This window comes from Myodes glareolus, chromosome 4, assembly GCF_982192425.1.
Source record: "Myodes glareolus chromosome 4, mMyoGla1.1, whole genome shotgun sequence".
Taxonomy (NCBI): Eukaryota; Metazoa; Chordata; class Mammalia; order Rodentia; family Cricetidae; genus Myodes; species Myodes glareolus.
In genome coordinates, this window is record NC_142029.1 from 15,075,975 (window position 1) to 15,088,858 (window position 12,884).

General features: G+C 41.1%; 1 protein-coding gene across 5 annotated transcripts in view; it reads right to left on the minus strand.

The window, feature by feature from the left end:
- Positions 1-191: 191 nt before the first annotated feature.
- The window catches only part of Qrich1 (glutamine rich 1), a 38,321-nt gene continuing 25,628 nt past the window's right edge, over positions 192-12,884 (minus strand). For 4 of the 5 annotated variants that reach the window (XM_048423750.3, XM_048423753.3, XM_048423752.3 and 1 more), the window contains 5 exons: positions 12,208-12,322; positions 4,428-4,536; positions 3,929-4,080; positions 3,368-3,458; positions 192-1,228 (listed from right to left, as the gene is read on the minus strand). In XM_048423750.3, the coding sequence (XP_048279707.1) occupies positions 1,036-1,228; positions 3,368-3,458; positions 3,929-4,080; positions 4,428-4,536; positions 12,208-12,322 (660 nt within the window). In that variant the 3' untranslated portion in view covers positions 192-1,035. The other variant, XM_085688853.2, reaches the window with a different exon arrangement.

Here is a 12,884-nt window from a genome sequence, read left to right on the forward strand (position 1 = left end):
AGATAGCAGAGAGGAACGGACGCATGCTCATTGCTTTCACAGGGCCTTATGCCGGAGGGCTGTTTCCTGTCCCATCCCTCCCAGCGCAGTACCTTCCTTCCCACACTGGATCTTGACCCACTCCAATTGAGTTTTGTTTCTATTTTTCCAAAAAACTCCTCCCCCAAATAAAGACACATTATCCACTAGCATGTTGAAAAGACGTGCTTGTCATTCTTAATAAACAACTAGAATAAGAATACATAAGAGAAAGAGTGGTATCTTTATATGATACACAAGTGTATGTTACAAGAATTCCATCAGGCACAGCAGCCTCAGGTTTAAGGCCTCAATGTTAGGCCAAGAAAAAAAAGGCATGGTAAAGTTTTTACTTTAACATCTATGTCACTTGTCATAAAGGAGGGTGTAATAGAAATTGTCTTTAATAAAATCATAATTGAATTTCCCCTCATTTTTCTTTAAGATGTTAAGTTTATGTCTGAGCATGAAGAAAAAATTGTGGCTCCGTGTAGTCAGTAAAGCCTGTCAGTCCAAAGTGAAGTCAGGTGGAGATCCCCAGGAGATTGATCCATCCATCAGCAGCTCCATCTTCCTTGTGAAAGGGAAGGGCCCATATTTGTCCCAACAGTCCAAGACCCTTTCCCCATGCCCCAGACAAAAGAAAAAGAAAAAAAGAAATAAAAGCCAGCCACTTCTTAGGACATCTGGCTCTCAAAATCCCAGAGCCCCATAAATCAAGGGGTTTGCCCACATCTATGAAGACTCAAAGGGACAATGCTGTCTTTTACATTTTTAACAGAAGTAGCCTGAAAAGCATCGTAACTACAATTAGGACCAAAAGAAAGAAAGAAAGAAAGAAAGAAAAAAAAAACAAAACAAAAAAACACAAAACAAACAAAAAAAAAAAAAGAAAAAAAAAAGAAAAAGAAAAAAAGAAGAAAGAAAAAAATGGAGGCCTCTTCTTTAGTGTAAAAGTCTTTGTCTGGTTTTTTCCTGGATTATTTTTCTTTTTTTGTCTACTGAGGCTGAGGCACCTCAGTGCATGGTGGTTGCGCTGGCCACGGCAATGGCTTCTTGGATTTCTCGTATAACCAGGATGCGGGTCAGCATCTGTCCCATCTGCTCTCTGCTGATCGGCTGGACTGAGTACCAAATCGGGCTGTTGGGAGCCACCACCGGCTCAGGTGTCAGGTAAAAGGTGTCATTTCGGCCTTTCACACTCTGGGGGCTAAAGAATATTTCAGTAAAAGATGGATAATAGCATAATTTTAACTATTCGAGCTTAAGCCTCCTAAACATACATTATATGAAAGCTCTTGAGGCAGCAGACTTGAAGGTGTACCACAGCTACAGAGTTCTATGCATTCCATACACCATGTCAGGAACTCAGCTGGGGTTACTGTAAATGCCAGTGACAAGCTTCTATGTTTTTGTTCTTTATATAAACGAGCTATGATAAATCACTCAGTGTACTTGCCTACTACACCTCAGAATGTGTCCAAGATAGATTTATATAGAAATCTATGTATCTACAGTTATACATACTTACATATTTATATGTCTATATAATTAAATTTATATATAAGTCTATCTATATCCCAACTGCAGCAGACTTCATCTAGAAAATCTAGCTTTAGCTGTTTAATCATATTGTTGTCTGCTCATCCAATACATGTATTGTCTGGGCTCACTTCCCCTACATTCTACAGTGCTGCACCTCTTTCTTCAGTACTTAGTATAATCCATCACCTGATATTCATTCATCCATCCATTCCAAATGTGATCAAGAGTTATGTGTGCCAAGTCTATGTTAGGTATAGTGTTAAAGAACGGAGCAGAAAAACTACTAGATAATTCCTGACTAACAAAGTTACACATACATGCAAAAAAAAAAAAAAATGATAGCAGTTGTGAGCTACAGAGGAACTAGTCAGAGGTAAAGAAAGGCGATCTGGAAATGCTTCGGTGGAGGAGCTGTGTCCAGTGGAGACGAGAAAGCTTAGTGTCCTTGGATGCAAAGTATAGTTATGGGCCAGAACGAGCAGACATAAGCCAGCAGAGGTTCTGTTTATCTATAAAGACTATTGGCAAGGTAGTGAGAAAGCAGCACGGGTGATATAAACAGAAAGACCCCAACCACAAAAGCTCCTTCTCATGTTGATATGAAGAGGATAGGATATACCAAAATGCTGGAACAAAAAAAGCAAACCCAAAACTGACAGAACATGTATGTTTGTTGCTGTCAACTGTGTTTATAGCAGCAGTAACAAAATCTAAGGCAGAAGGATAGAGGACCACAGTCATTAAAAAAACAGACTTTGTTTTTTTGTTTGTTTTTTGAGACAGGGTTTCTCTGTGTAACATTTCTGGCTGCCTGAAAATTGCTCTGTAGACCAGGCTGGCCTTGAACTCAGAGAGCCATTGGCCTCTGCCTCCTGAGTGATGGAATTAAAGGTGTGTGTCGCCACTACCTGGTTTAGGCTTTGTACCGTTACACCTCCTCTATGAAGTCAAAATCAGAGCCTGCTGTTGTGGTACACATATCTAATCCCAACAGTCAGGTCAAGAGCAGGCACATTTCTTGTGAGTGGGAAGCCAGCCTGGTTTTCTGAATTCCAGGCCAGCCAAAGCTATACAGGGAGACTCTTGTTTCCAAAGATTCAGCTGTCAAGAGTTCAGTGATCCCTTTTATATCAGTGCTGTGTATATCAACATTTTGGCAAAGCAAACAAAAGTTACTTCTTGGGCCAGGTATGATGGCATACACCAACCATTACTCCCAGCACAAGAGGTAGAGGAAGGTAGATTCTGTTGAGGTCAAGTTTGACGCCAATCTAGACTAAGTGAATTCCAGGACAGCCTGGGTTTCAAAGAGTCTCTGTTTCAAAATAAATTAATTTCTTTGGTAGTACTTGGGATTCAGTTCAGGGCACACTGGATAAGCACTCTAATCCTGAGCAACACCACCTGCCATTTCCCTTTCAGTAATTGTGTGCATGTAAGCCTGCACGCCAGAAGAGTGTACCAAATCTCATTCGAGATGGTTATGAGCCATCGTGTAGGTGATGGGAATTGAACTCAGGACCTCTTGAAGAGCAAGTCACTGCTCTTAACCTCTGAACCATTTCTCCAGCCCCAATGTATGCTTATGTTATATGTGCATCTTGTCATGGCAGAGGCATCTGGTAGTTTCACTCTGAGAGCAAATCAGTTTCAAAAGCTAAATATGAAAGTCAGATTTAGTGGTGCACACCTATAATTCCAGTGTTGGGGACGTAGATGAGTGAATCAGGAGTTCAAGCCTATCCTACCATCAACATACAACACACACATTCACTTGTATGGTTAGTATAAAAAGCCTCCTCACCATTTGAAGAGGTAGAAATCATACAGCTTGATGGGACACCTCAATGGATTCTCTGGATTCTCTGTCTGTTCTGCATACATGTCGTCTGTAACTATTAAACAAACAAACATGAGTTCAACCTTCTAGACTCAACAGAAAGAGAAAACTGACTCCTTCAAGTTGTCCTTTGACCACTTGCAAGGTGGTACCTGTGCAAGGACATGCATGTTTGTGGGTGTAAACACACACATGCATGCACATACAAATAACTAAAAACAAATACATATAGGACAGACCTAGCACAACTGTAAGCCTAGATCAGCAACTTTAAGCATTCAACTACCTCAATGAGTAAACAATGGGTGAGAGAGGAAGGATGCAGCATGGACAACGACTAAGAGAAAAAAGCTTTGTTCTCCAGGGCATCCCTGAGCCTATGAGAAATGTTTGCAGTTTCTAGTGAAGGAGAAGGAAATGGACAATTTCTACCAAGACAACCTCAACTTACACACATCCACATAAGGACAAAGGCAGGCTGGATAAGCAGTAATGGTTGTTATCATTCCTGTTTCCTTTCTCTACCTTTCTGGCCAGTCTGATGGATTCCAAGGGCCTTCAGATAGCGGATACTCGTGCTTTTATCCTTAGGATTCGAGGGGTTCTTCTTTGTCTGTCGAAGGACCTTGGAGAAAGCCAGCTTCATGTGCTGATCTACTGTCTTCAACAGGAAGTACCTGGACCACAAGCGCAAGCAAGGCAAAGAGGGATGCCAAGAGGATATGATGACTTACCTCAAGTCCATTAATGACTCAGATGAACCATCCCCCACTCCCAGGATCTGAGCAGGGTCGTGTCTATGCCATTGTCCAGAAAAGAGTCATGTTAAAATGGATTTGGAGGGAGATCCCACAAAGCGGTCTACACCTTACTACTCACTATACAAAATCCAGCCAAATGGAACCCAACTAGTTCAAAATTTCTGAAATGTGCCAGAGGGATACAGAAGTCCTCCTGGTGTTTCCACTATCCACGCTGGGTAAATACCAGTAGTAGCTAAGAATGTAGCTTCTAAAACACTTACTTGGTGTTAAAGAACATGAGGGTGGTCAGCAGTGTGGAAGGGGAGTGTGCCCCAAGCTGCTTGCACTCCCACAGCATCTCTTCAGTCACGTGGCTGGGCAAAACATAGCCTAGGTGGAACAGAGCACCACTGCAATAACTGCATGACAGAGGTCCACAAACACGAGGACCAGAAGGGACAGGAACACACAGGAACACAGTCTCAACCGAGGAAATATCCCTAGGGTATGGTTAAAAACTCCAGAGCTAGGCCAGGCGATGGTGATTCACACCTTTAATCTTGGAGGCAGAGGCAGGCTTAGGCTACCCACAAAACAGTGTGTACCCCACAGGTGTGCACTACCTCTGATTCAGGAGTGCAGGAATTGTAGTGTCCAACTATGCCTGCCTCTGGCTTCACTCTGGTCTATTTACTGTATACATTATAGCAAAGTAGCAATGGGGAGTACTTTCCTCTTTCTATATATGAAGCCCGTACAATATAGGATGAATAAGACAATACAGCCCTCTCCTCAAGTAAACCATGGCATAATCCTCTCTTCGTGGATTACTCGGTCACCTTCTTCAACAGTTTAGCTTTTTCCCCAAACATTATTCTCTTCTATGTAATTAAAAGGGACTTTAATAGGATAGGTGGTGGTGGTGCATGTTTCCAATTTCTGAAGCACTCAAGAGGCAGAGACAGGCAGATCTCTGAGTTCCATGTCAATATGGTCTAGAGAGTGAGTTCCAGAACAGCCAGAGCTACACAGAAAAACCTTGTGCTGAGCCAGGTGGTGGTGTCGCACGCCTTTAATCCAGCATTTGCGAGGCAGAGGCGGGTGGATCTCTGTGAGTTTGAGACCAGCCTGGTCTACAAGAGCTAGTTCCAGGACAGGCTCCAAAGCTACAGAGAAACCCTGTCTCGAAAAACCAAAAGAAAAAAAAATAAACAAAAACAAAAAAAAATCTTGTGCTGAAAATCCAAAAAGGACTTTAATGCCTAAGAACCAGGATTTCCCAGCATAGGAGAAAGAAGACACAAACTTAATATAGAAGAAATCATCACCCACAGCTTCTGATTTTATTGCTAAAAACCACCTCCCATTATAGGTAGAAAAAAACAGACACTACAATGAGAGAAGTCCCTCAGATAAAACAGAAATATTCTGCTAAATCAGATCAAAGGAGCTACCAAAGACTAGTATGATAATATTAAAAGACCAACTTAAAGTTCCAAATGAGGGTCTGGAGAGATGGCTCAGACATTAAGAGCACTGGGTGCTCGAGAGGTCCTGAGTTCAATTCCCAGCAACAACACGGTGGCTCACAGGCTCACAACCATCTATGAGATGTGATGCCCTCTTCTCTTCTGGCATGCAGGTAGACATTCAGGCAGAATACTAATAAGCAAGAAAATCTTTAAAAAAAAAAATTCCAAATGCCCAAAGATCCAACCACCTATAAACTGGAAAACACATCAGGAAATTATATGATCTGCAGATCACACTGATTCTACTTTGTCTCAAGACAAGGTGTCTTTATGTAGCCCTGGCTGTAGAACTAGGTAGAGCTTGAACTCAAAAGTTCAATCTGCCTCTGCTGGGATTAAGGTGTGAACCACCACATCTGGCCCTTACAATAATTCTTTTTAAAGATCTTTTTGTTCTTGTTTATGATGTTGAATTTGTACTTATTTACTTTCTTTTACGGAGACAGGATCTCATCATGTACCTCTGGCTGGCCTGGAACTCATTATGCACAATACAGGAGTTCATGGAACTCATTCAGAGATCCACCTGCCTTCTTCTTCTAGGAGTGCTGGGAATAAGGGAATGTCCCCAACAACGACTCAAAATAAAAACATGACACATTATGGTAGCATGTGCCATAATCTGTGTTCTAAAAGGCTGAGGCTAGATGACTAGGAGTTTTAGGCCACGTCTGGGCTAAACGAAAAGACAATTATAAAAGAAGAAGAAAAGACATTTCTCGCCCATGTCTGTCCTGTTGTTTCTTTAAAGCACTGAATTTGCTTTATTTGTCCTTTGTCTTACTCTTTAAAACTCCTTAAAAAAAAACAAAAAAACAAAAACTACTATATTGTCTTCTAAGCACCTGGAATACATTGATACATGTTTAAACAAAACCCTAACGGTTTAATTTTCATTATTAATTTTGTTTTGTTTTACGTGTTTTTGCCTGTAGGCATGTATATATTTATGGACTCATGCGCCTGGTGCCTGTGGAGGCCAGAAGAATCTGTTAGATCCCCAAGAACTGGAGTTAGTTACAAATGGTTGTGAGCCACCTTGTCAGGACTGGACAAACAAGCCCAGGTCCTTTTTAAGAGCAGTGATGAGCCATCTCCGGTCCTAACACAGGTAATGTTTTTAACATTGACTTGTTCCTGGTGTGTGCATGCAAAACATGCATTGTGTGTCAGGAGACTCACAGCACTCATGAGGGAGATCACTCCGAGTTCTGTGCCAGCCAAAGCTAGATAGTAAGCCCTTTCCTCAAGAACAAAAAAGTACACGTGGAACAATGAGAACGCTGGGCCCAAAGGACACATTTTAAGAATCAGTTCTCTCCTCCCACCACATCAGGTCCCAGGAATCAAAACCAGGCCTTCAGTCCTGGAGGCAAGTGTCTTTCACCAGGTGAGCCATTCCACTAGTTCTAAACAGTAGCTTTTAGAAGTTTACATAGGTAAAAGCACTTGCCTCACCAGACTGACAAGTTAAATCTCAAAACACACACAGTAGGAGAGAAGCAACCCCTGCACCTTGTTCCCTGACATCTACGCTCACATTAGGTCATTTATGTGTATATACGAACAAAACAAACTAACAATAAAATACAAATAAAAAACTTTAAACAACATACATTTTAACAAGTACTAATTGGAGTATTAAAATTCAGGTAATCCACATGGACTTAAATTTCCATGCTGTGTCAGTAAATATAAAGATGTATTAAGGCTGGTAGTGGCACATACCTTTGATATCCCAGCACTTGGGAGGCAGAGGCACGTGGATCTCTGTGAGCTCCATGACAGCCAGGGCTGTTACACAGAGTGCCTCGAAAAACCAAAAAATAAGGGGCTGGAGAAATGGCTCAGCGGTTAAGAGCACTGACTGCTCTTCCAGAGGACCCGGGTTCAATTTCCAACACCCACATTGCAGCTCACAACTGTCTGAAAATCCAGTTCCAGGAGATTTGACACCTTCACATCAATGCACATAAAATAAAGATAAATAAATCATAAAAAAAATATAAAATAAAATGTGGTCTTCCAAATGGTAGTGCTGGGCTGGAGAAATGGCTCAGCTTTTAAAGGATAAACTCACAAGTGACTTTTTTTCATTTCCACCATGATACATGGCTGTTTTAGCTGTTCTTTACCTAAAAAGCATTTCGTGCTGTGCTTTTTTGATTTGTATTTTTGTTTTTCAAGACTGGGTTTCTCTATAGGAAGCCTGTCCTTGAACTAGTTCTTGTAGACAAGGCTGGCCTCGAACTCACAGAGATCCACCTGAGTGTTGAGATTAAAGGCATGTGCCACCACTGCCTGGCTTAATTTTGGTTTTTTGAGATGGTGACCGTGCTTTTATGAATTGCATTCATCCTAATAACACCTCAATGGCACACAGGACACTTTGTCTAGCTTTCCACTTTTTGTTTAGCTTTATTTATAGCTTCCAGGGATCTGACCACACCCTCTACTGGCCTCCAGAGTCACTTGCATTTACATGTATATACCCACACAAAAACACAGAAATATGCAAATTAAAAATTCAGTAACAGTCCTGGTACTCAGGAGACAGAGGCAGGCAAGTTTTTTGAGTCTGAGGATAGCCTGGTCTACGTAGTGAGCATCACAATAGCCAGGACCACACACGAAGACTATCTCTAAACAAAACAAATAAAAAATACAAAACAAACAAACAAAACAATACAATAGTTAAGTACTACATAATGAATCTGAGAACAACATGAGCTAATAAGACCTTGTCTTTAAAAATAAAATAATTCAGATGTATTGGTGTTTTGGTTGCATGCCTGTCTGTGTGAGGGTGCCAGATCCCCTGGAACTGGAGTTACAGACAATTGTAATCTGCCATGTGGGTACTGGGAATTGAACCCAGGTCCTCTTAAAGAACAGCCGGGGGGGGGGGGGGGGGGGGGGGGGAGCTGGAGAGATGGCTCAGAGGTTAAGAGCATTGCCTGCTCTTCCAAAGGTCCTGAGATCAATTCCCAGCAACCACATGGTGGCTCACAACCATCTGTAATGGGGTCTGGTGCCCTCTTCTGGCCTGCAGCATACACACAGACAGAATATTGTATACATAATAAATAAATAAATATTAAAAAAAAAAAAGAACAGCCAGGGGGCTGGAGAGATGGCTCAGTGGTTAAGAGCATTGCCTGCTCTTCCAACGGTCCCAAGTTCAATTCTCAGCAACCACATGGTGGCTCACAACCATATGTAATGAGGTCTGGTGCCCTCTTCTGGCTGGCTGTATACAAGTAAATAAATAAATAAAATATTAAAAAAACAAAACAAAAAAACAAAAAACAGCCAGGGCTCTTAACTACTGAGCCATCTCCCCAGACCTTTAAAGGGCTGGAAAGATAATTCAGCAATTAAGAGAAGTGGCTGTTATAACAGAGGACCCATGTTCTATTTCCAGAAGTAACATGATAGCACACAAGCAGATACTCCAGTTCTAGGAGATGATGTCCTCTTCTGTCCACTACACACACACACACAGTACACAAGACATACACACAGGACAAACACCTACACACACACACAAAAAAATTTTTAGCAGAAAAACGAAAAAGGTGGTAGAGCACTTGTCTAGCATGTATGAAGAGTTCAATTCCCAGCATCATCTACACTAGGGATGATAGCACACACCTGTAACTCTTAGAGCTTGGGTGATGGAGCCAGGAGGATCAGAAACTCAGTCACCCTAAGTTACATAGTTTGAGGTCAGTCTGGGATATGTTAGGCCCTACCTCAAACATACAAACAAAACACAAACAAAGATACACAGGATACAAGAGCACACTGCTAGTTAAAAAATCAATCACAAAAAAGATAAATAATAAATCGTTCCAATTGGGACATGGCACACTTTGAAGGCAAAGGTAGGTAGACCTCTAAGTTCAACTAGCCAGGACTCACTACACAGTGAGACCTGGCAATCAATCAATCAATCATTTAAGTAATCAATCAAAGCAGGAGCAATGGAAACAGCTATTCCAAATATTTGACATTCCTTAAAAGGAAAAATTACAAGGCACCCGAAAACTATCATTGGCTGTCAAAGGCTTTAGGGAAAAAGTGATAAATAAACGGGAAACAAAATTTAATACACAGAGAGAGCTCAGTGGCTAGAATGCAACCAGTACAAACTGAAGTTTGTTTCCTAGCAACAAGTCAGGCAGCCCACAACACCTTTAACAATCCAGCTCTAGGAAAAAGTAATACCCTCTTCCAGCCTCTGCGGTTACCTGCACAACATATGTGGCATATACACATAAACATTCTGTACTGATACAAGCTTTGTAAAACAAAGTTAACTAAAATATTCCACTGAAAACTTGTATCCTTTCAACATAAATATTATCCAGGATGCTGGCACTGGATAAATCAACAGTAATATTTTACAAACACAATGATTTATAATTCTTTTTTCTTTTGAATCAGGGTCTTGATACATAGCTTAAGATGGCTTTGAATTCAAATTATCCTATCTCAGCTTCGGAACGTTGAGAAGACAATGAATTATTATGCCAGTTAAAATTTTGCTTTTGTTATTCAAAACCATTTCTCTGTGTGGTCACAGAAATCTACACACCTTTATCTCTGGAGAGCTAGGATTAGAGATTTAAATACGTTAAAAGTAGGGCAGTGAATGGCGCATGCCTTTAATCTCAGCACTCAGGAGGCAGAAACAGGTGGATCTCTGAGTTCGAGGCCAGTTTGGACTACAGAATGATGTTGAGGATAGACTCCAAAGCTACACAGAAACCCAGTCTTGAAAACCTAAATAAACAAATAAATAAAATAAAAAAGATTTAAAAATGTGTGCTGCCGCCATTTTTTTTTTTTTAAAAATTAAACCAGTTAGAGCCTTGAAGGAAGAAAAGGACTGAACAGGATCTGATGTTCCAGGCAAGGAAGATAGTTTGCTGTTGAACACAGAAATCTGCCTGCCTCTGCCTCCCAATTGCTAGAATTAAAGGCATGGACTACTATAACTATCTAAAATAATAATAATAATAATAAATAAAAATCCTTAAGGGGTGGAAAGAGATGGTTTGGTGGTTTAGAGAAGAACACCTGGAATCCATGTCCAACACCCACACAGTTTACAACCGTTAGTATGCAATGTCAGTGTCAAGGCCAGAAGAGGGACCTTAAGGTACAGATGGTCTGTGAGCTTACACGTGGGTGCCAGGAATAGAACTTTTGAATCCTTTGCAAGAACAACAAGTACTCTTAACCACTGAGCCATCTAACCAGCCTCTGAAAAATACATTTTAATAGTAGGTAATGATGATTCCAAGTTTGTTTCATTCACTTAGTTTTTTTTCTCAGACATGATGTCACAATTTTGCCCTTAAGGTTTTTGACTCTAGCAATCTTCCTGTTTCAGACTTCTTACTAGTCGGGACAACAAGCACATTCTATTACTGTGGGCTATGACTTTGTTGTTTGTTTCTCCTCAAGACAGGGTCTCTCTGTGTAACCACCAAGGCTGTCCTGAAACTCACTCTGTAGACCAGGCTTGTATTGAACTCAGAGAGATCCACCTGCCTCAGCCTTCCCGAGAGCTGGGATTAAAGGCGTGTGCCACCAACACCCAGTTAGGACTCTTAGTTTGATTAATAAATTTGGACAAGAAGAAAAGTTGTTAGTAATCACACGTGTGACACACTGGGGTCAGCAGGAGTCTCTGATGAACAGTGTTCCTTTCTTACAAGAAAAGCACCGGAGACTCAAGCTGTTGCCTGTGGATCATAGCCCCTTTCCCCCAGTTATGCTGCAGTCAGCCAAAGACACTGCCCATGGTTTTGTTTTTGTTGGGTTTTGATGTGGGATGCCTTTCTGTACACTGAGAATATATGTTGCTCCTATTGGCTGATGAATAAAGCTACTTTGGCCTATAGCAGGGCAGATCATAGCTAGGCGGGAAAGCCAAACTGAATACAGAAAGAAGGTGGAGTCGAGGGACATGCAATCAGCTGCCAGAGAACCAAGATATGAGCCTCATAGTAAAATATAAACTAATAAAAATGAGTTAGTTAATAATAATCTTGAGCTAATAGGCCAAACAGTATGTAATTAATTAAGCCTCTGAGTGGTTACATTAAAAGTAGCTGTGGGACAAGGTGCAACAAGAAACCTCCAATTACAGGGTTTTTTGGAGTTGTTTCTGTTTTTAAGACAAAATCTTTCTATGTAGCTTTGGCTAGTCTGGAACTTGTAGAGAGATCTGCGTGGCTCTGCTTCCTGAGTGCTGGTGTTTACCACACCAACTTAGCTACCTATCTTCTTAAAGCTCAAGTGGAGGGCTGGAGAGAAAGCTCAGTGGTTAGAGCATGGGCTGTTCTTCCAGAGTACCCAGGTTCAATTCCCAGAACTCACATGACAGTTCACAACTCTGTGCACAACAGCCTCACACAGATAGATTCACATGCAGGCAAAACACCAATGTACATTAAAAAAAAAAAAAAAAAAAGGACAGTAAAGAAATTCAAACGGAAAAGAAGGAAATTCTTACCAAGAGGAGTGACACGGGGCTGTACATCCTTCAGAACTTCATGTAACCACTCCGTGAAACGAACATAGTAAAGATCAGAAAATATGTCATCTACTCTTCCATTTTCAAAAAGATACTAAAAGAAAAGTAATTGACAAATGTTACTGGTAGTCTTGAGTAAAACCTTTGGAAAACATTTTTCACTACCATCACTTCCCTATTTTACTTATTCTCTCCAACAAACAAAAGGCATTAAGTCTTTTGGTGCATCCTTTTAATCCCAGCACTTGGGAAGTAGAGACAGGCGGATCTCTGTGAGTTCTAGGCCAGCCTGGTCTACAAGAGCTAGTTCCAGGATAGCTAGGGCTGTTACACAGACAAACCCTGTCTCCAAAAACCAAAGAGAGATTAAATTAGAATCGTTCAACTGGTGTCACTCCCACAGCATACCTCAAATCACATGAAGAGAAATTTATATTACTGAGAGATGAATTAAAGAAGGATCTTTTGTGAATACTATACATATATGCAAGGTACTATAGCAAAAATCATGGGGGGGGGGTGATGGGAGACACGGATCAGTAGTTAAGAGCACTTACTGCCTTTTCAAAGGACCCAAGGTTAAGTTACCAGCATCCACATAGCCCCTACTACTCATACATAGTGCCCTTACATACACAGAAATACTCACACATACA